This window comes from Canis lupus, chromosome 13 (assembly GCF_011100685.1).
Source record: "Canis lupus familiaris isolate Mischka breed German Shepherd chromosome 13, alternate assembly UU_Cfam_GSD_1.0, whole genome shotgun sequence".
Taxonomy (NCBI): domain Eukaryota; kingdom Metazoa; phylum Chordata; class Mammalia; order Carnivora; family Canidae; genus Canis; species Canis lupus.
Genome location: NC_049234.1, coordinates 22,230,186 through 22,253,875, shown reverse-complemented (window position 1 = coordinate 22,253,875; position 23,690 = coordinate 22,230,186). Strand labels below are relative to the sequence as shown.

General features: G+C 46.1%; 1 protein-coding gene across 1 annotated transcript in view; it reads left to right on the top strand.

Annotated features, from left to right (window-relative positions):
• Positions 1-1,175: 1,175 nt before the first annotated feature.
• The window catches only part of FBXO32 (F-box protein 32), a 33,717-nt gene continuing 11,202 nt past the window's right edge, over positions 1,176-23,690 (top strand). Inside the window, exons 1-6 of the mRNA XM_038555443.1 lie at positions 1,176-1,323; positions 7,150-7,262; positions 8,129-8,178; positions 9,528-9,620; positions 21,152-21,245; positions 22,091-22,275. Coding sequence (XP_038411371.1) covers positions 1,208-1,323; positions 7,150-7,262; positions 8,129-8,178; positions 9,528-9,620; positions 21,152-21,245; positions 22,091-22,275 — 651 coding nt within the window. The 5' untranslated portion in view covers positions 1,176-1,207. The remainder of the gene's footprint in view (positions 1,324-7,149; positions 7,263-8,128; positions 8,179-9,527; positions 9,621-21,151; positions 21,246-22,090; positions 22,276-23,690) is intronic.

The following is a 23,690-nucleotide window of genomic DNA, read 5'->3' as shown; positions in this document are numbered from 1 at the left end:
GGCTGCGGACCGCTGTGTCGGGCGGGGGGGGGACCCCAGACGTCGGCGCTGCGCCCGCAGGGTGCGAGGGGGAGAGGCGGGGGGAAGGGAGGGGAGGGGGGAGGGGGGAGGGGCCCCATCCCATCCCGCTCCCACCCCGCGGGCACAGAGCCGCCCGGCCTCCCGGTCCTTCTCCTTCCTTTGCCAGCCTCGGACACGCGCCTGGCAGCGGACTCGGCAACGACAGTTTGGGAGCTGGGGGCGCTATGCACCCCACCCCCGCCGCCTCGCAGAGCCGGGTTGAGGCGCGGAGCGAGGCCAGGAGGCTGCCGTCCCCCTCCCCCCCGCTTCCCTCCCCCGCTCGCGAAGGGCGGCTCGGGCTGCGGGGCTCCCTGTGACACCTCGGCTGGGGGTGGGGGTGGGGTGGGGGTGGGGGGCGCGATCCCTCCCCTCCTGCCCCCCACCCCCCGGGTCGCGAAGGGCGGCTCGGGCGGCGGGGCTCCCTGTGACACCTCGGCTGGGGGTGGGGGGTGCGATCCCTCGTCCCTCCCCCTCCGCCCGGGAGCGCCCCAGACGCCGCTGGGGCCTCGCTCCTGCACCTCGCCAGCCCCCGAGCCGCGGGCGGACGGGCCCGGTTCTCCCGCGGCGGCAGCTGCGCCCTGGGGGCGGGGGCGGGGGCGGGGGGCGGGGGGCGGCGGGAGCCCCGGCCGCTCAGCGCCGCTTCAAGTTTCCACCGGCGCGCGGTTGTGCAACAGCCCGGGGAGCGGGAGCCGCGGGCGCCTCGGAAAACAAGCCGAGCCCATAAACAAAGCCACGTGGGCTCGCGCGGGGGGGCCGGGCTGCGAGCAGGCGGCTCTTCCGGCAACAAAGGGCCGGGGCCCGCGGCCCGGGATAAATAGCGCGGCCGCCACCGCGGCGCAGCACTCCGGCCAGCCCCGCGCCCCGCGCCCCGACCTCGCAGCGCCCCGGCCCCGCAGCGCCCCGACCCCGCAGCGCCCCGACCCCGCAGCGCCCCGGCTCCGCAGCGCCCCGACCTCGCAGCGCCCCGGCCCCGCAGCGCCCAGACTCCGCAGCGCCCCGGCCCCGCGCCCCGACCTCGCAGCGCCCAGACCCCGCAGCGCCCCGGCCCCGCAGCGCCCCGCGGCCGGCCCCCAGCCCCCGCCCCGAGGCGGCCCAGCCGCGCGGCCCCTCCGCCCGCCCGCCCGGCCGGTCCCGTGGCCTCGGTGCCATGCCGTTCCTCGGGCAGGACTGGCGGTCCCCCGGGCAGAGCTGGGTGAAGACGGCCGACGGCTGGAAGCGCTTCCTGGACGAGAAGAGCGGCGGCTTCGTGAGCGACCTCGGCAGGTGAGTGCATCCGCCACCGACCCCCAGACGGAGCCGGGCTGGTGGGGGGCGCGGGGGGCGGCGGGACTGCACCAGGATGAGGAGGGGGCCCCGGGCCGAGAGGTGGGGTGCGGGGTGCACGGGCGGGGTGCAGTTGACCGGGTTTCTGCAGAGGTCACCAGAGCCGGGGATTCGGGGAATTTGGTTTCTCCTGGTCAAGGTCAGCGACTCCCAGCGGGCACAACCCGCGTCGCTCGGAGCATCCGACGACGAGCGCGGATCTTGTCCGCAAACGTCCGACCTTAAGCGCACAAGTTCGGGGGCCCCCGCCTTAAGGGCACGGGCCGCGCAGCTTGCTGTGCGGGGGCGCGGGCGAGTGGGTGCGCGCCTGGGGCGGCGGGGCTCGGGCACCCCAGCGCGTGGGCACAGCGGGCGACGCGGGACCCGGGGCCAGCGCCTCCAGGCTCTCCCCACGCACGGGCGACCGCGGAGGGGGCGGCCGGGCGGTCCCCGGGGCACCCGCGCTTGCGGGGCGGGCTTGCGGGATCTGGGTACCGACTCGGGGTGCCGCGCGGCGGGGAGGGAAGGGAGGCGGCACCGCAACCCTCAAGCTGCCGCTGCGGGAAGGACGAAGCGTTTGCACCTGTTTCCCCGGCGGCCCTTTCGGTCGGAGTCCGGGCCGAAATAAATTCCAGGGATGCACATCAACTGCAAAAAGCCCGCTTGGCTCACGGGAGGTCCCACCTGAGCTCCGTCAGTCTGGTGGAAAAATCCGAGTTCCGCTCGATCCGGGACTCCGCTTGGTTAGGAACACCCGACTGCTCGCTGTCTAGTAAGTTCACTGGTGTGGAATCGGTCAGTCCCGGGTCCCAACAGCCGACTTCCAGACCCCTGCCATGTGGCACAGGTGAGAAGAGCAATGACAGTGGGCCCAGGGGAGATCAGTGCAGCCCAGTCATCCGTGGGTGCCTTTTTGTGAAGCCTTTGGTCAAAACCACTGGCGACCAGAGCCCTTAAATTGATTTCGGTGATGTCTGTGACTGGACCAGGCTTGTGCTTATTGAGATTTACCAGTGATTTTTTTTTTTTTTTTTTGGATGAGCCTCTGGCACTCAATTTTACGGAAATTATCAAGAAAGTGTGGTTATTTTGATAGCTTGACCTCCAGGCCCCCCCCCCCACCAGCTGTCTGTGATTTGTAAAGCATTAAACTCCTTTAGTCTTCCAATGAAAAAACAAACAACAACAAACCTAAAAGGATTTAATCCTGAGGGGGGGGGGTCTGTCAGGAAAAATGAGAGCATATATAACTCTTATGTGAAAGATACTTCGAGGCAGTGCCTGTGGAGTTTGGGGAGCAAATGAGGAATCTTATTTATGGAAAATCAGATAACTTACTTATAGAAAAATGACCAACTGCTGTCACTAGACTCTTCCCTTTTAGGGATGCAAATTACCAATTCTGCCTAAATTTTTCTCCTTAGACTAGAAGCTTCCTTCCAGCCTCCTCTTTCCTAAGGAATGACAATCTGAGAGTTTGGTACTGTATTTCTGTGCAACAGTTCAGATGCTTTCTGCAGAGATACAGCAATGATCTGCTGAATGGTGTCACAGTGGCTCACCCAAATATAATTATAGGATGCTATTCAGTAGGATACAGACCACTGGGCTCTGAAGGAGAGGATTCAAAATACAGAGCCTCTGGTTCAAATAAATATTCACACTGTATCTACTCCAGGAGATAACCCGGTATCACTCCCCTTGAGAAGCGAATAGTGGTGCCTCTCTTGCTATAGTATAGGAGACCTGAAGATGGTTTTAACATACTGTAAAAGTTTAACCTAGGCTGGGGTCCGGTAGCTTCACACCCCTCTATTCCCTTCATGAGCCTCCTTTCTTTTCTCCCATTTCCTGCCTTCTGAGCCAGAGCTGTGGCACTGCCACCTTATCACAAATGGTGATCAATATAGTGACCACCTGTGGTTCTGGAATGAGTCAGAGTTTAGGAATCATTTGGTAGCTCCTAGCAAAGCAGCTGGCTGTTTGTTTGTGGAGGTTTTTTTTTTTTTTTTCCTCCACCAATTGTAAACAATCCCTTCCCTACTTAGCATGAGAAGTCTGCCAACTTCTTAAAAGCAGTTGGCCTTCTGAGACCTAGGTTTGTAGTCTCAAATATCCCCACTGTTTTTAGCCTTGGTGATATTTCTCTGTGATGTAAGGTTTGGGCTGAAGGCCCAACTGCACAGGTGAAGTTGAATGCCTCTCCTGTTAGGAGAAAACAAAAGGCAGACCCTTTCAAAAGAGGAAGGAATGAGTAATGAAACAGAGGACTACAGAGGCATGGTACTCTTCTCTAATCCCATGTACCATTCTGTCAGCGTCTGAGCAAGAGTGGGGGAATGAAGGGTGCCTTTGGTGTGTTCCAAACTGGGAACAGTGTTTAGTGTTGACCACAGCATGTCTGCACAGCACACCTTCTCTGGACTCTGCTGGCCACTGTCTCTGTCTCCCTCCAACAGCAGAATGGTGCAAAGCCCATCCCAGCTACATGCTGGGATGCTACATGCCTACATGCCTGAACAGAGATCATGGCAGAATGTAGGATGCGCTTAAAGCAGTACCCCTTGTTAAAAGGTGGAAACAGCATAAGACGGAAGACAAATTTAAATTTGGTGGGCAGATGAAAAATTCGAGGAAAGAGCTTGGTGTGAATTTGGGGTAGTCCAAGGATGCTTCAAGGATGCGGTGGAGGAGACACCTCCAAGCCCCTATCACCAACAGCCCCTCTGCCTCACCCACCCCCAGGATGAATAATCCCAGTGATGTGAGCCTCAGGCCACTCTTCCCCAAATCTACAGTTCTGCAGTTGGAATCTCCAGTGTTGCTTTCCAGTATAGCTGAGGCTGAACCAGGAAGCAGGAAGTTTACCTGAGTACCCTAGATGAGTAGTACAGGAGATAAAAATAATAGTTCAGATTTTTTATGAGTGTATACCATGTGCAAGGAAGCCACATGAGCTTCATATATGAGGTTGATGGTTTTACCAGAACAATCCGGGCACTAGCCCAGGGAGTTTGACAATTTGGCCATGTATTGGAGCAAATTAGCACAGAAATCTCACTGGCCTTACTCTACAACTAAGCCCTTTGGAGCAGGCCACAGCTTTCTTAAATGACCTGTTATTGCAAACAAAATGAGAAATAGATCTCTCTTTCTCCCTTCCATCCTTTTTATCTCCTCTGCCCAAAAGGTCTTAATTCTGAAATCTTTCTACCTTTTCTAAAGTTGTGTTTCAGTATCTTGGTATGTGCATGTTGATAGATAGAATAGGGCTGGGAGAGGTCTTTTCTCTTATTCTAGGCCTGCGCCTTTATAAATCAAGATTAGTCAAAATTGACCATGAAATAGCAACTGTAGTGGCTATTATCAAATTTAATGAAGAAATGGAGCCTTTAAGAAAAATTAAATGCCATGGTTCCTAAATGGTGGTGGCTTTTCTTGTTAAAATTTTCAGTTGTGATTTTCAGTCAGCTTTGCATTTCCTTGAAATGGACATAACTGAACTCTCAAAATAGCCTCTAACTGAATATATTCTTGCTTGGCAGAAAGCATATACGCTGGCAACACAAATCTTACAGTCCTTGCTTCCAGGCCCTACCTCTGGAGGCCACAACCTAATCACCAAGAGAAAAGTGCAGGTTTTGTCTTTGGTTGAGGCTTTTCTACATTCTTCAGTCAAAGAACATCATCAGTGATGTCAAATTCTTCTTAAGCTACCTGGAAATGAGTCACTTGGGCTTAAGGCAGATTATTAATCGTCATTTCTATAAGGAAGGCAGGTACTCAGATTCCTTTGAGTAATGTTCTCAATTAGAAGAGAGTAAGATAAACTGTAAATCTTTAAGATTTCTGGGGAATGGCCACGATCTATGGCCCAGCCTCCGAAAACTTTCCGCTGAATCTCAAATGTGTGATTAAAGAGAATAAGACTGCTTCACTTTATGGCTCTCTGCTGGTGGAATTTGGACTCTAGGCCTTCGTTCATGGTGCCAGGAGTGTGTTTTCTTTAAAAATGAGCCTTCATGTGGCCTTTTTACATGCAAAAGGTCCTAACCTTGCTTTCTAAAGCTGTCTTTAGCCTCGGTGTATCATGGACCAGTCAAGTGCCCTTCCATCTTTTTCTGTTCTCAACTTTGATTAAAATTTCTTGTTGGCTCTAAGGACTCAGAGTTCATCTCTCCCTTAGTACTGTCCGGCTTTCCTGCTGACCTGGGAGCAGATAACGGGCTGGTCAGCGGTTCTGTACACGATAGTGGTACAAGTAGACAAGCACATGCTCCTGGGTGACACGAAGCCTGGCCCAAACATTCACCCTTGGCTTACTTAAGAAACTGTCTCTAAGAGAGAGCCTTTCTGCAGTAATCTCTGTGAAACCTAAAAATATCCTGTTTCCCCCAAATGATTAGATGAAGGCTATAGATACTAGGAAACTCAATAAATGGTATTAAATATGGTCTTGTTAGGGCAGATTAACAAATGATTATCCATCCAGCTCATCCCTGTGGGCCCAGAAACACTGAGTATATTGTTGGTAATGTCTTGTATAAGCATTTAGGTAGCAGGATACTTATTGAAGTGCTGTTTGAGAGACTCGTGCAACAACCAGATACTGGAAATTGTTGTAAACCCTGTTTTCTCTTTTACCATTTACATAATGTCCGTGGCATGGAGAAGTGCAGGTGTATCCCATATTACCAAACAGATGTATGTCAGAAAGAGATACAAAGCAAATCACATTTTAAATTCAGTGGAGGAACCCCCAAAATTAAAGGACTCTGATATATTGGTGATATAAGAAAAAGCCCCTAATGTACGTTTTACCAGTGGGCATTATAAATCCTGCCTTGCACATCCAGACCCATGGGGTTTGGGGAATCTGCTCACTATACCTCAATATATCTCCAGCATCTCTTCTATGGAAGCACTTCAGAGATTTGCTTTAAAGTCACGTGGTGGAATAGGATAGAATCAGTCCCCTGAAATGATAGTTCAGCCTATCTGAACTATCAGAACGGAAATATGCACTTGACCCAAGCTGAACCCGGGAACCCTGCAGTGACCTGTGAATTGGGCAGTTCTCTTTTCGGCTGTTCTAAATGTACAAACTGTGAATCCAGCCAGTGTCATTTAGGAAGAAGGGTCTTCACCTCGCAGCATGACACTTAGTGTTAGTCACGGAATTCTATAAAACCTAAACAATTAGCACTGTGCATTAAACATCCCTTAGAAATAGTGTGTAAGTCAGATTTTGGCAAATATCCTATTTTAAAGGCATGATAGAAGCATGCTAGTTAAAAGCACCTCGGGTACGCTTTAAATGGGTGGATTGTATGGTATGTGAATTATATCTCCATAAAGCTGGGGGTTATTTTAGAAAACAGCTTAGGGTGGATGCTTTTGCAAAATGAAGGCATTGTGTACTATAGTGATACCAGTAACCATCCCTCTCCCTCCCCCTGCAGTCATCATTTTTGCTTAAAGTAATATTGTAGTGCCCAGCATTGCCCCGAGTTAAAACGGTGCAGAGCTGTGTGTCAAACACAATGGCAGGCACTGTTGGGATTTCAAAAGACGCAGAAGCCCCCATCCCTGCCTTCCACAGAGATGTGATAATATCTCATCCCCAAAGAGGGAGGCCTGTGCCCGAATAGACTTCGTTTCAGGGGGGTTTACTGTTTTGTTTGTGAAAATGTATGTTTGTGTTTTATAACCCAGTAAGCTATTTATAGAAACCACTCTGATTAAAGTATAGCTGTCACAGCTCATCCCCTCTTCTGTTATCCCTAGTTACTGCAACAAGGAAGTATACAACAAGGAGAATCTTTTCAACAGCCTGAACTATGACGTTGCAGCCAAGAAGAGAAAGAAGGACATGCTGAATAGCAAAACCAAAACTCAGTGTAAGCCATTTGTTTTTGAACTTAGAAGAAAAGCTGCTTGAGGATCGTTAGGATTGGTTCTTTGAGGGGGAAAAAGAAAAATCCGACCTCGAATGTTAGACATCTGCTTTAATGTTTACTGTGTCATTGACAGAGGTTACTGGGCTCTTTGCACTCAGAGGACTGGCTGTGCATTTTACAAGCAAGATTAACGCGTTCTTTATGGTCTTGTTTATAAGTCAGTTGGTAGTTGGGGTGTTTTTCTTCTGCTTGTCACTTGTATTTGATGTAGTTAATTTAGTTATTATCCAGTGATATGGTCAGCTGAATCAGTGCCAGCATGTGCTTTTATTTGGCACTGGGCTTTGAGGCTTTGGAAATAGATTTGTTTCTCCCTCTTTCCTTGTGTAAATACTATTACATCTCTAGATGCCGAATGTAAGAGTATCAAGTTCTATTAATAAGCAGGAATTACAGATCTTTAGTTTAATCTACCTGTACAACATGATTTCTTCCTGTTATCTGCTTTATTTCTATTTTTTATGGCCTTGTAGTAGTTATAGGCTTGGCATTTAAAACAAACTTCTATTTGGGTATTTGATTTTTTTTTTTTTCAATTTGGAGCTTTGGTCTACTAAATCTGATGATCAAAGACTTGGAGCACTTCAGACCAAGTAAGCTATAACTCCAGTATGTATGTATACACTGCAGAAATTAGGCATTTGCATCTCTTAGATTGTCAATAGAGTCTTTGTCTTTTTTGTCAAAACATTTTACACTTTGAAATACATGAAAAAGAAGCAAGTTTAAAAATCGGAGCATGTTGCACATTTTAAAGCTGTGGGGGGATTTGTTTTAAATTTTTATTTATTTTTTTGCCTGTGTAGATTTCCACCAAGAAAAATGGATCTATGTTCACAAAGGAAGTACTAAAGAGGTAAGCATCCATCTGTTTATTAAAGAATATCTCTTAGCTTTATGCCTCTCCCAACAGGGTAGGGAGGAAAATTAGGCAAGAATATTATTTCAAATCGTGGCTGTCATCTTGGGTGCTGGTGGTGGTGGCAAGCAGCCACCACCTACCCAACCATCAGAATTTAGGGCTACAGAGTGAGTGATAAGCAAAAGTCACTAAGTGGACTCCCTAGTCATTCGGTGAGATTCTGTATGTAAAAGAGCTTTATAAAGATTAATATGCCCATCTCAGATGTATTATTGTAAAGCACTGACCCCTCCCCCTGAACAGTGCCTCTCTTTGATTCTGAGATAGCTTCAGACTCCAACTTTGTGAAGTTTTAGCCCTAGAAGAGCTAATCCCTAAATACTGCAGAAGTTTCAGTGCCTGCACAGGGGACAAGACACTAATTATTACATTTGCGTGGCACTTCATAAAACCTTTTTACATACATTCTCTCTCTACACAGGCATCTGCTCAGAGAGCTGGGATACAAAGCAGTATGGTAGAGGCTAGAATTTCTCTGTCAGGGACCTTGATGAATATGTACATCCCTATGTGGGTTGTGGCCCTGCGGGGGGTCAAGGACATACCCAGGACTACCCAGATACTTGGAGTTGGGACAGAATCAGGACTCTCTGCTCCCAGTTACTCGTGTGTTCATGGGTAAAGGATCAAAACTTCTTTTTGCTTCCTCATGAAGCCTTATAAATGCTTCTGATGATCACAACGAGAAAAGCACTAAAGATACGAGGCAAGGTGGCAGGCACAGTTGACACAAGGAAGTCTAATTCTCTTCCCATAGTACATCCCAACTCCTGACCTTTCCTTTTTTTTTTTTTTTTTTCTTAAAATTTTTATTTATTTATGATAGTCACACAGAGAGAGAGAGAGAGAGAGAGGCAGAGACACAGGCAGAGGGAGAAGCAGGCTCCATGCACCGGGAGCCTGATGTGGGATTCGATCCCGGGTCTCCAGGATCGCGCCCTGGGCCAAAGGCAGGTGCCAAACCGCTGCGCCATCCAGGGATCCCCTCCTGACCTTTCCTTGATCAGCAACTACTTATGATTTCCCCATTCAAGTTTGTACAAGGGCTCAAGTGGTACAAATCATGAAGAGGGGTGTTTAACATGTGAGTCACTGACTAGAGCAGCTGCTGTCTACACTGCGCATCTTTGTGGCTCGCAGGGGGTTCCCAGAAAGTGCTTATCATGGCACAGGAAAGCAACAGATGGCCACAGGTTCCCTATGACAGCCATCCAGTCTCGTCAGTAGAGTCCAGGTGGATTGTTCTGGAGAATGACCTCTGCACCCCCTGTTTTCATGTCCAGCGCCATGGATATTGCACTTTGGGGGAAGCCTTCAACAGGCTGGACTTCTCAACTGCCATTCTGGATTCCAGGAGATTTAACTACGTTGTGCGGGTAAGTTTCTGTAGGTTACCAGAGTCTCAGCTGAATTGTCTTTCAGGTTGTCTTGAGGTAGTTTCCTGCCCCTGCCCCCCAAATAACTTCTTAGGACTCTAGGAATTTGGAACAGAGCAGAAAACAGACTTCTCCCCTCCCCTCTCTCCAGGCCTACTTCAGGTCCTTACATTCATCCCATTAGGATGTGTCCCTGAGCTTGGCTGTGACAGACAGGAATGGCCATAATCCTATCTCATGTGAGCACCCACACACCCCCACCCCCCACTCTCCACCATGGATAAATGGGACCACACTGCAGGCACCAAGAGCTCTGGCAGCAACCTTAGCAAGGGAGAACTCAGTCATAAGCAATCTGAAAACCACCATGGATTGTTTTAAAAACCTTCTGTACCTCTGATTGTTCTCATTGTCCTCCTCCTTGTCGTGCTAGCGGACTCTAGGTGACCCCAAGGCATTCTTGGTTGAGGCTACAAAACCAGAGGAGTTCAGAGCACTTGCCCATGCTTCTTTCCCATGACTCCCTTGCACCTCACGTGATGACCTATTGGGTCTCGCATTCACCTAGTCACCTAAAGCTTGAAACTACCTGTTTGGGCCAGTTGCTTTCCATTTGAAACCCTATGTTGGGAAGAAAAAAAAAATTTTAATGAGCTTTAGTGAAATAGTCACGATAGACGTAGTCAAGAAAATGAGTCTAACCAAGCTGTTCAAGTCCGTGATCCTTTTTAATTGATTTATTGTTGTTTTTTCCCCCTTGACTCTCTTGTGCATTTCTGTCCATGGTCAGAATGTCTGTGTCTCCCTCTCCTCCTGGGGAGGTGGCAGCTCTTTGGGTTTTCAGCTCAGAAGTAAGCGGGAATTTACCCACGAGGGGTGTTGGTTGGTTGGGTTTTTATTTTCTTTTTCTTGGGTTGTTGTGCTTCACAGCGCTGGGTCACTGAGTCAGATGATTGCCACGGCCCAGCCAGAACGATGACATTCAAGCCCCCTTGAGGCCTGGATCATTCACCTGTCATCTGGGCAGATGCAGGCCTGGCCGTCCCAACTGACCTGATACCCAGGCCTCCTTGCAGGTTAGGAGCTCCAGGCTGAGCCTGTGACCACATGAGCAGACCTGTCAGCTCTCAGCTGAGCCCTTACTCCAATCCAAAAGGGATGAAAATAAGAGGCCTTCTTGATGAAATGTTTGTGTCATTCAGGATGACTGTGCCACTTCAGAGAGATCGCTGTGGCCTGCAACCCAGCCCAGGCTGGTTGGAGACAGGCCCAGCAAGAGCTGGAAACTCTGTTGCTAAGAATATGAATAGTTTCCATGTCCTAGGTGTCAGAGGAGGACACTCAGTTCTGATGTCTTAATTACAAACTAATCAGCTAAAGGGTCAGTTTTTAGATGGCTCTCCTTCCTACCTGTTTTTCCTTTCACAAGAAATAAAGCACAGGAACAAGGTCCTAATAGCAAAAATCTATTTTTTGTGTAATTACATGTATTCCCCTTTATCCTTTCGTTGACCTTGTGTGGGTACTTTGATGATCTGTTTAAATAGATGGCAGTACAACAAGGTAAAATGACTTGTCCAAGGTCACAAAGCTACATAAGCAATAGAATCGGAATCTGAAACCGGGTCAGTCTCAGAGTCCTTACTCTCAGATGCAGAGGATCAAAGGAACAATGGTCCAAGGTCAGGCGCAGCTCCACTACTCTCCAGCTATTTCAGCTTCTCAGACTCCGCTGCCCCTTGTATTAGGACTTAGAACAACCTCACAGGGTAGCTGTCTATCAGTAATGTATTCTATGTGGAGATACCCTGCAAACCAGAATCTGTTATTCAGAGTCAGCTACTAATACTTATTATCACCTACTAACCAAAATTATTACTAATTCTTCCTAATATGCCTTCTCAGGCCAGTTGATAAATGTTTTTCCCTTAAAAAAAAAAAAAAAGGAAATTTTGCACTTGATAAAGACCCAGCATAGAGAGCTTGGATCTGATAGTATCTAATTGTAAAATATGAGGACTTTTCTTATAGAATATTTAAGTTAGAGAAACTGCTAAACTGCTTTCCGAGTTGTCAGGTTCAGCAATAGTGGAAAATATTTCTATTTTGGAAAGAACAATCTTTTTTTCCCCCTCACTGTTAGAATCCTCTATAATTTGAGAAATAATGTTATTTTTATAAAGAGCTTAAAACATTTTAATGATAGGCGCTGCGTTTTGAGGGTTTTCTTCTAACGGACCCCATGCACATCTCAGATATTCTTATCCTCAAGCCAACTTTGCAAAGTAGCTTGCCAGTATGCCTTCCCATCTTACAACTTCCACCTAACAGTTTCTTAATTTAGTACTAAAGTGATACCTTGGTCCAGTGAACAACTGAACCAACTTTGAAGGCCTTAAAAAAAAAAGCCTTTTAATCTCTTTAAAGCCAAGTACATTTTTAAAAAATGTGCTGTATTCATCCTGGCTATCATCTTCAGAAACAGACAATGCAGAGGGAATAAGAGAGGGCTAACACCGCTATCTCTGAATTTTATAACTTTTATCAGTAAGTATGAAGATTTTGTGGAATTTTTGGAATAAAAAATTTTGAATATAAACTGGAAAGGTTTTCATAGAACATTTGTATCTTATTTTAATAGGCTTCAGATTATACGTACTGCCTTCACTTCATTCTCTACATACCCCCAATGGCTTAAATACAATTTTAACTATGGGATTTAAGAAGACTTAAAATCTTTAGAGGCAACAACTTACCCATTTATGAAAGGTCATTTTAAAAATCAGTTTACAAAAAAAAAAAATCAGTTTACACCATGCCTCAAGACCAACACATTTTGGAAATTCCCCTGGGGAGCTGGCGAGGATTCCAGAGGCTGGGCTGGTGTGGGGTTGGCCCTTGGTCACCACAAGGAGGTGAGTGCTGATTAAATCAGCCAGGGCACAGAGAGAGACCAGTGAAGAAAGTAGGTCTCCAGTAAACCAGGAGAGGGCTTTGAAGACCACACACCACCTCATGGCTCTCTGAAGCAAGCCTGCTATGACCCACTGGTTCACATTTGAACTGGCTGCACCTTAGAAGTACCTGCAAAGCTTGTTGGTCTATAGAAACCCACCTCTAGAGCATCCAGTTTAATTAGTTCAAGGTAGTGGCCACACATTGCTACCTAAATTTGTCCATCAGGTGATCCCTGTGTTTTCAAGTTTGAGAACCGGCTCAAAAAACTATTGGGGAAAAAAAAAAAAAAAACACTATTGGGAGCCCAAATGCCATATTTTGCATGCTGTGTTTTTAAGCAAGATACAATGAGGCATACTGGCAGGAGAGGATTTTGATGCTTTAAGGCCAGGGTGACCTTTGACCTGGTCTTCCAGCTCTCTCCATGGGCTGTAGATGCCACCTCCAGACCAGCAAGGTCCTAGAGAACCTTGAGAACCACTTCCTGATTGGAACAATGTGACCCATATGTGCTAGCAGATCAGAAAGGACAAGCCAATACTTGCAACCCCATTCCCTAGCCCTCTGCAGCAAAAAAGAACATCACAGCCTAAACCAAGGCACATTCTTATTTTTTTCTGCATTACCACCCTAAGACCATTTGAATGTTTCCAGCAAGTTACTGCATTCCTACCACCCCTAAAAGTCTTTTCCAAAAACATGTTTTAGTTTAAGTTGACTGGCGGTTTGGCAAGGAAAAGGCTGAAATATGGCACTATGACTCAAATTCAAACCCAATGCCTTAAATTAAGGGCGTGCTGTTGCCAACCCCCTGGTGGGTCGTGATGTGCCTGAGAAGCCTGGCCCCTTCACTAGGTTCCTTGGCCACAGTGACCTTGAATTAATTTGGCATTGCACAGATTCGGTGCCTTCCTCGTATGGAAGGTGGTCCCTGCCACCTGGGTCCTAAAACCGGGGGTTCTTTTTCCATTGGGACACAGAAGGTGGGATGGAGGGAAGGAGGCCAGTCACCCCAAAGACAACAAAGTCAAAAGAACAGAGCTGTGAGCCTATTTGAGAAAGTTTCACAGAAACGGTTGGGAATTATGAGAATCCACTGCAGGGTATTAACATTAGAGGGCACAGGGTGGGATCCTTCAGTGAGTGTTGATTAGGCTGCCAGTGATTTTATAGGAGAAAGTCTGTGTCTGTTAGATTTCATGGCTTTCAGTTATAACAAGCATTCAGGCAAGCAGATCCTGCAATATCTGGGTACCCAAAGACATGAGGGTATGCCCTAAGAAGTGGAGGAAGCATACAGAGAAGTAGGGAGCTACCTGAGAAAGCAGGGGTGCCTGCAGAAATAATGGGGTATGTGCAGAAGCAGGAGGGTACCCACACACGTGGGGAGCACCTGAGAAAATGAGGGATGGCCAAGAGCCCAGAACAGTGGTATTTTGACCCTGGACTCCTAAACAAATGGTGTAAGCATGTACTTTCAATTTCTCTACGTTCATAAAGTCATGTGTGAATCACCTCCCTATAAAAGGTGCTAACAATGGTATATGTCCCGTCATGTTGCTCAGAGAATTAAAACTTAAGTGCTTTTCAGCAGTGCCTGGTACATGGTAAGCACTTGATGAGAATCATTGTTGCTATTAACGTCCTCATCTTTCAGATTCTCATTACAGGCATTAGAAAACACACAAATAGAAAAATGATAGGAATAATAGAGATGAAATAAAATGGAGAGATTGGCGTTTTATGGTTTTTCTGCCTGTTTGCCTCCCCAGTCCCACTTTGGAGACCACAGGATCAGAGCTTTTCTCAAGGACTCAGAATCTAAACCTTATCCCACCATGGGCCTGGAAATATATTTTATATAAAAATTATGTCTAGTTTCTAGGTTTAAGTTAGGTGCTTACTATCCAAGGGGATAGGATAAGTTGGACAGGTGAGCTGAGGTGGTTTTTGTTTATTTTTTAATCTCACTTTATTTTTCTGAGTGCTTTTTCTGTTCCAGGTTCCAATCCAGGATCTTATGCTGCATTTAGTGTTGTTTTAGTTTACATATCCCATTATGATTGAATTTGAATATTTTCCCATATGTTTCGGGATTATATTATTTCTGTGTGTGTGTGTAGATTGCTTATTTGAGTCTCTCTCTCTCTCTCTCTCTCTCTCTCTCTTTGAGGCTTTTAAGCCTTTGTCTGTGAGCTGAGTTTAAATGCCAATTCAGTAGACTTTCCTCCCATTCGAGGAGGTGAGTTCTGAGAGCATTTGACACTATAGTCTAAGTGCTCTAGCTGAGGGTAAAACAGAGGTTTGTTTACAGTATCTGTGAGCTAGGATCAGAAGGCCCCTCAAATTGACAGCATTGTCCTGCTAGGTCCCCAGAGATCACAGACTGCCTCAGGTGAATGCTTTCAAATTCCTAAACAGGTATTTCTGGATGAAACGTCTGACATTTACCTAGTATTGCCAAAGCCACTTGAGAATCAGCAAAGACCTGGCCCTTGCTTGTCAGAGCCACTCTGAGGGGACAAGGTTGAAATGACTATAGTGGCAAATTGGGTTTTGGCCCTGTCCAGGAGACTGGACGAGGGCGTATTAGAGACAGCTTCTTGGAAGAGGTAGAGCCTGAGATTGAAGAATGAGCCTCCTTCCTTGAAGGATGGCCAGGATTTGGCAAGTAGAAAGAGGCAAGCAAGTAGCAAGCCCCACAGGGACAAGTGGCATGAGCAGGAATCTGGAGATGAGAAAGAACAGGAGTGGCGGGGAGTTGCTGGTGGGCCGGGGACCCAGGGTGATGTGACATCCAGCCTCATGGAATCCTAGGGCGGAGGTGAGGGAGTGCTGGAGTAGATGGGAAGCCCAATTTAAGCAGGAGTGCTGAGGCAAACAGAGCTGCTCAGACTGAGGCAGCAGGGAGCAGGGCACCATTACAAGTTCAAAAATATCTGGGATGGATAGAAGACAGGGCAAGTTTCTCTCTGATGAGAATACAATTAATTTGTGTAAACTTGGCCCTCCTTCTTAGGATTCTAACGCCCTCCGTTAGAGAGATGTTTCCCTTGCAAATAATATTTACCCAATCTTGACATGCCTGAAGATTATTAATGTAGCTGAAATGTTCCCTCTTCCAACCTGTCAGCGTCCAAGCTCAAAGTCAGGACAAAACCTTCCAGGTTTTTAATCTGTGTTATCCACTGGATAAATATGGGTCTTGAAAGTACGTGGCGCTCAGTACAAGCAGAGGCACTGCCTGATGCAACCAAGGGTTTCCTGCAAAAGACAAAATCTTCCCTAGGCACCTGGCTTGGGTACTGAGCATGTGAGAGTTTCTTTCCTGACTCTGATAAGCATGAGGCATGTTTCTCCATCAGATCTATAATACAAACTAGAAGGCCCACTGTCATGGGAGATGAGAAAACTTAGAGATAAATTATGTTAATAGTCTATGCAAGATATGCTTTGAGCAACAGCCTTATGGTTAACCTCCATGTGGTTTTGTCTCAAACAAATAGTCAGGGCAGCTACTACTGCTTCTGTTGATGCCTCCGAAGCCCTAATTGTTTAGCATCCCTCTAAGTCTCAGCTGCTTGTCTCCCTGGAAGGTATCTATGATGTGTGTGCATTCTATGTGATTTTGCTCCTAAAACCTCAGTCTGGGCCCAGACCCCTTAGGACTTCCAGCCTGACCGCCCAGCCCCTCTGCCACCAACTGTGATTGTGTCATCTGATCACCATGACCTGCCTCACCTACAGAGGAGGGACTTAGGGATACTCTTGCCCAGGTACAACTACAGCTTGCAGCCACAACACTCCTCGATTCCAAAAAACAGTAAAAGGACGCTGAGAAGGGGCACAGGCCAGATCAAGGAGGACCTTACTGGTCAAGGAAAGGAGTTTAGATTCTTCTCAAAATGCAAAGGGAAGCTGTTTGAGGGTTACAAGCAGAGAAGTGACGTGAGCTCGTGTTTGTAAAGTACATATGCTCTGATGAAGAGGAGAGAAGAGACCTGCTCTTTCTGTGGTAAAGTGAGAGAGGAGAGAAATCTCGCTTCTGCCCATTTGTGTTCCACACACCACTGCAAACCATGGTTGGATCTGCTCCAAGGTTTGCTCTGAGATCTTGCTTGAAGCTCGATTTTTGTCCTCCTCGATATCTCCAAAAGTAGCATGAGCCAAAACTGAAGGGCAGGATGTGGTTTCTGCATGCGGTGACCACCATCCCTTCCTCTGGTAGCCCAGAACCATTCCTGTTACTGCACGACTAGTCACTGCAGATCACGCCGGATAGCCAGCCTGCCCACGCGGCAGTCATACCGTGGAATTCAGGAGGAGCCTGAGAGCGCCCCCTCCTCCCCCTCCTCCTCCTCAGCACAGCCACAAATTACTGGCACCTGGGCTAAAATTTGCCCAGCAGAAAAGAAACAGCTATTTCCAAACAAGACATTTTCTTCTGCTCTCTTGTTGTCTAAGTCATCTTGGAAATAAATTGCAAGATAAAGTCCTGCTCCCCTAGGCACACAGCTCTCTTAACACAGAAGTAAATTTAATTAATTCCGTCCTCTTTGACCAGTAGTTCCAAATGATACTATCCACTGGTTTGGGGTCCCGCAGAGTTCTGCCGATGTGGAAAGTAGAACTAAATGGTTTGCCCAAAGCAACTGCCCCAGCCCAGTTATTAACACTTTCTGGGGATTATTTCTCCCTCCCTGGTAAAAACTGATTACCTGTCACAATGTAATCCTGATACAGAACTTCAGACTCTGTCTCCCAGAAGAGAGCAATACATGATATTGCCACTAGTTTTAAAGTTTGGCCCTAGGTGCAAATTTGATTGACCCTGAAAAGCTGAAGTCTTTAAGTGATCAAAATACATGTTCTCTGTTAAGACACAAATGGGCACAAGTCCTTGCTCTACCACTTACTGCTAGTGTGACTTTAGGTATTTAAATTCTCTGAGCCACAGTGTCCTCTTTTATCAAATGGAGAACCCAACTCACCAGCTTACCATTGAAGACTAAGCAAGATCAGATCGTACATGGAAGTGCTTAGTGCAGTCACTGGTATGTAGGAAACCCCCATTAATGTTAGCAAAATAAGACCACATAGTAGATGCAATTTTGTAAGTCATAAAATGTATCAACTTTAATTCTCATCAACAGGGAGCTATTAAATGTATCACAAACATAATAAAAACGACAGAAAGGAATATTAAAATTTGAAACCATTGAAGCATTTGGTTGGCAATGATAAAACTGAAATACAGGGATTCTAAAGATCTTTAACCCAGCTGTACTTTACTAATTCACTATGCCCTCCTTAGCAGTAATTTTACATACTAATAGTCTCTGTATTACGATAAAAACTAATTATAATAATTTGAGTATATTCTTTGTACCAGACACTGCTATGAATGCTTTATGAACACAGTCAATCTTCATTGCAACTCTGATGTGGATCCTATCATTATGCATATTTTACAGATGGGGAAACTGATGCAGGAAGTTTGGCTCTGAAGCCTTTACTCTTAAATTCTAGTGATAGATACAGATATATAAAACTTTATATTATAATTTATATTATATCATATTATAGTTGGTAAACTATAGCCTAAAAACCAAGTCTGGCCCCTCACCTGTTTTTGTGAATAAAGCTTTATTGAAAAACAGCCACATTTATTCATTTACATATTGTCTAAGGCTGTTTTGCATTACAACTGCTGACTTGAGTAATTGAATAGTTGTGACAAAGAGCATATGGCTCACAAAGCCCAAAGTATCTATTATCTGGCCCTTTATAGAAAGCTTGCTAAACCTTGATATCAGCTGTAAACTTCACTAAAAGACTGGGGTCTAGAAGAGGATGAAATACTATAATAATAATGCCTTATATTTGGTATTTAGAGTGGGTTTTTACATATTTATCTCTTTGATTCTCCTAACAACCCTGTGAAATAGGTAGTCTTTTTAGTTCCATTTTAGAAATGAAGAAACTGGAGTTTGAGAGGTTAAGTGACTAACAGAAAGGACCACTGACTAACAGTAAACACCATGAGTCTAGCCATCATGTGTCTTTACTGTCATATCCATGTCACCTACCACAATGCTAGGACAGTGGGCACTCAAAAAAAAAAGGGGAGTTGTAAAGGTCACCTGACTAGAGAAGCTGGGTCTCCTTCAGTTCCAGGTTTTTTTTTTCCTCCTGACCCCACCACCGCCTGGCAGTGAAAGAAGGGACTTTCTCTTGAGATAGGGTTAAACGTAGGGTGGCTGACCTGTCATTCTGCAGTCAATTGAGAAATTTTTGCTGCTGCCTTCCTCCTGCCTCGTCAAACATCATCTCAATCAAACCAAAGGGCTTTTTGTTTTCCCTCAAATACACAGTCACAGCCTTGAGAGTTTTCTTCTCTTTGTGATTGGTGCATTTTTTCAACAAGATTAACGATGCCGCCCTCAAGGAGGGTAGTCACATGGAATCTGGGTTTTGGATGGATTTCAGGCAGAGCGCTGCCCGCCCTTCTCCCACCCCATGATGAGTCACAGTGCACAAGCCAACTGCCCTTCCGAGAGCGACTCAAGGCTTTGTTTTCTTTCATCTTGCTTCATGCTGGTCATGTGAGGCACAGGGTATTAATAGACCATCCGGTTGGCTTTCTGAATCTGGTTGTTGTTGGTCAGGGAGATAAACGAAAGGTTTGGTCAGTCCCTTTGTGCCATTTGTCACTCCTCTCTTGACTGTCACGTGCCAGTTGGTGACAGAGCTAAACCAGGCAAGCAGAGGTCATCTAGTGTGGTCATTGCCCGTGAATGTGGCCTCTACAAATGTACTGACTTCTTGCCTCTCTTTGTGGGTCCTCGGTTGGGTCAGCTCCTGGCTTCCAACATTGGATCACCAGTAGTAATCTCAACAAAGCAGCCTCAACCTTTCTTCATCTCCTTCTCCTTGCATGTGTGAGAGATACATAAGCCAGGCAGGAAAAAGTTTCAGGGTGTTTTGTTTAGCTTTTTTTTTTTTTTTCTTAGAGTAAAATTATGTTCAGGAAATTAAAAATCTGTATGTGGTTTGACAGGCTCCTAAGGGGCTCCAGGAGGACAGAAGGTTTAAACAAATGCTTTGGAAGCAGAGGTTCTTTGAATTGCTTAGGGCTTTGATCCAAAAGTTTCAGTTCTCCTCTGCAACCCAATTTTTAGAATGTCACTTTGCTAGTTCCCTCAGCCTTGATGCCAGTGTGCAGGCACAGCGTCATACTCGGTGTTTACCGACCTGAAGCGAAGTGGAGCTGGGGCCTGGCCAAGTTGATGAAACTCCCTGGAAAAATTTCTGAGAAACAGACATTCAAGCTTTAATGTAAAGGAGAGGTCTTGGTTCTAAGGCTAAGGCCAGCTAGTTTCAGTTGGGGGCCTGCTGGGCCCTGGTAAAATTATTGTCACCTTACATCAACCTCTTTTATTTGATAACTCTGTGAAAGCATGAAGTGTATTGAGGTCTCTGCTGAGTCCTGTCATGGGTGTAAGTTGGCAGGCTTAGTCTCTTGAGCCTCATTTTCCTCATCTGTTAAGTGGGTTGATCTCCTTGATCTCTGAGATGCCATCTTCCAGTCAAGTTTCATTTTTCAACAATACAATGTTTAATAGATCTTTTTCCTTTTTTAATGTTACCACATCTGTAAAGAACTTTGCTAGAAAGACTGGACTAAGGACACACCAACTTAAATTATTACCTTTCTTTCTTTTTGCTTGGCAATAAATGGTGTAGTGGGATTAGGACACACTCCTTCAGCAAACACACTGACCTTTATTTTTCACGTAATTTGGGCCAGGCACTGGGCTTTTTGAGCATTCCCTCATTCAGAGCTCTCAACTGTCTTGGGGACTCTGAGTATTATTAGTACAGGTGAAGAAACTGGGGCACCAAGAAATTTAGTAACTGGCCCATAGTCACAGAGGCTCCTAGTCTCTAAGTAAAAATAGGTATATGTACTCTACAACCCTGAATTCCTCTCTCTTCCTGTGATTGGTCTCTTTCTACAGGAAGATTAAGTGCAGTGGAATATTCTAATTAACAGACATTTTTACTGAACGCTGCATGGGCAGGAGATTTCTGGATAAGATTTGCCCCTTCCTTGGAAAACACGTGTCTTGCTGACCATGAACTCTAATGTACCTTGAGAACAGTTGGTGCCTGTGGGGAAGAAGTTCAAGTAGGGGTAGAAAAATTTCTGCTGGGAGTGATTCTGTAGAGCTCAAACATTTACAGGTCATAGGAGGCTTTGTTCCCTTCAGAGTCCTCGGCTTCACTTGCTGAAGTAGGCCAAGCAGAATGAATTCACCCTGGCTGAAGCCAAACTCTTTATATTTAAAAGAAAAAAAAAACAATTAAATATTCAGCCTGATTCCTGGGGTTTGAGTTACCCCCATTTGTCTTTCACTTTGAGCATCTGCTTTTTATTGCACTGTGGGACCGCCTGCTATCTATGTCTCCTCGTCGGTCTGTATCTGCATGTCATGTGACTCAAAAGCAAAGATTAGAGGAGAAAAATGTCTCTGTGTTCTAAGCCTGGCAACTTCTATTTTTATCCACAGCTGTTGGAACTGATAGCAAAGTCACAGCTCACATCCCTGAGTGGCATTGCCCAAAAGAACTTCATGAACATTTTGGAAAAAGTGGTACTGAAAGGTGAGCTAGCTCTCTCGCGTGCTTTCTCTCTCCCTCTCCCCTTTTTATAGAGATGGGGATGGGCAGATGGATATTCCAAAAGAGTAGACGTGTCTGCTTTAAGGAAGAGTGAGTGGATGGAAATGAGTAACTCCAGATGCGTTTCAAGGGTGCCAAACTCTAGTTCAGAAAGGAGTGCCGCTCATGCTCATGATGAAGGGAGAGACAGTCACCTTCCCATCCTTTTATCAGGAGCATCCATTTACCCTGCCATAAGTCTCTCAGACTTCTCAGTGTGGGCACATGTCTCAACCTTGGCTACCAAGCCTCTGGATTCCAAATTCCTAGAAAATCGAGCTATGTACAAGGTAGAACAGACTCATAGACTATATGCCCTAGAAGGACCTTTAGGTCTTTGGCTCATTTGATTCATTGTGCATATGGGAAAACTGAGGTCCATAGAAAGAGTAATTTATCCATGATCATCCAAAGACTCAGGCAGACAGAATCAGAACTCACATTCCTGACTGCTGACCACCGAAACAACACATCACTGCTGGGCTAAAGAACCTGCTTTCAGATCAGGTGAGCCATTGGTGCTGGTGAAATAACAAAGAGAGAAAGAGTCTTTGTCAAAAACTGGGGAGAAGAGAACAAAGAGGGACCTAGATAATGGAAACTCTACCCAGTAACCTCAAGTGTGGAAGCTTGGCCAAGTGTAGAATAAATAACAGTGAGAAAGAAAACCACATCCCTGGAGGCAGTACCCACGTAACATGAGCAGAATCGAGAAGAAAGGCCCACTTAGAAAATATACAGTGTTCCAGTATCATAACTGGTAATACTTTTTTTCTTCCCCATTCAAGTCCTTGAAGACCAGCAAAACATCAGACTAATAAGGGAACTCCTCCAGACCCTCTACACGTCCTTATGTACACTGGTCCAGAGAGTCGGCAAGTCTGTGCTGGTCGGAAACATCAACATGTGGGTGTACCGAATGGAGACAATTCTACACTGGCAGCAGCAGCTGAACAATATCCAAATTACCAGGGTAAGCAGGAACGCCCCAACTTCCTCCTGGCAGGAAAGACTTGGGTCAGTTCCTCTGACCAAAGCCTCACCAGGACTTTACATCTTCTCTGGTGGTGGAAGAGTCTGGACTGTTCTGATTGGATGCATTCTACTGGGTGCTGAGCATGGGTTGGAAATTCCCGATAAAAGAGAGGGTGGGAAGAAGATCTCGCAGAACAGGGTCAAAGCACGTGAATTGAAGCATGGTAGGAAGACTGGAAACTTGGATTTGGAGGTGATCTCCCCTCTTGCCCATGTCCTCCTAAAGAATATGTCCATTACAACTGTAGGAATGCTGCCTTGAATATGATAGAGCTGTGATGGCAGTGGCTTGGAAAGCTGGTACCCACCTCGGAAAATTGTAGTTCCAATGATTAATAATTATGACAAGGAAGCCTTTGGTTAAAGACCATGAACATACGTGGAGGCAAAAAAGAGCAATTCTCACTCCAAGCCAGGGAAAGAAAAGGCCCTATATTACAGCTAAACTACTATCAGTTGTGTCTTTTAGCTTTTAGAACACAACTTGGCCCTCAGCTCCTGTCCTTTTAATAGTGAGCAGGAGGATGGAGGCACACAAAAAATGTGAGAAAGACACTGTTCTAATCTCCTGAGGCTCGCTAATGGACAGGCACACTTAGACAGCTCACGTAGCGCTCCCCTCGCTTATCACTGACCGCGCTGTTCTAAGTGGTTCCGGGACCCAAGCTGATAAAGTTTGGGTCTGCCCATCTCTTGAGAAAGTAACATGAAGAAACCTCTTTGACCTTTTTTAAATAATGATTTTACCATGTGAAGTTTTCAAAATGCAGCTGACTTGACTTTGCTGTTAATAACCTCTCTGGGCCTTAGTTTCTTAAACTCTGAAACAAGGGGGATAATGAGAAGCCTCAGAATTATGTGACTTCCTTTGAATCACTTAGGCTATAATTCTTACACTTACACACACACACACACACACACACACACGCAGCACAACCCCAGATAATCTTTCAAAACCTGTCTCAACGATTTATCTTAAGAGTGTGTATTCTGAACATTTACCTAATTTATTCTAATCATCTACCCCATTCCTTTCACTTAAGTGTAGGCATAGTTTGACAATGTGAATTTGAGAGCCAAATTCCCAGCTTATCTCTCACAGAAAACCTACTTAACACCTTATGCCTGATTCCTGGTGTTCTGTGTAGCCTGGACTTAATACTTTCTTTTTTTGTCTAAGCCCAGGAGAGAATCATCTAGCCAGTGATCTAAAAGAGCAAATCCCATCCGTCCTAAGGGCCTCTTCCCTCCAGTTGCTTTGGGACACTAGATGATCACACTTGCCCAGAGTTTGCCTCTGTGTCCTGTATCTGTATCACAGAGCTTCCTTGGCCAGAGTATAGCCGCTCATGT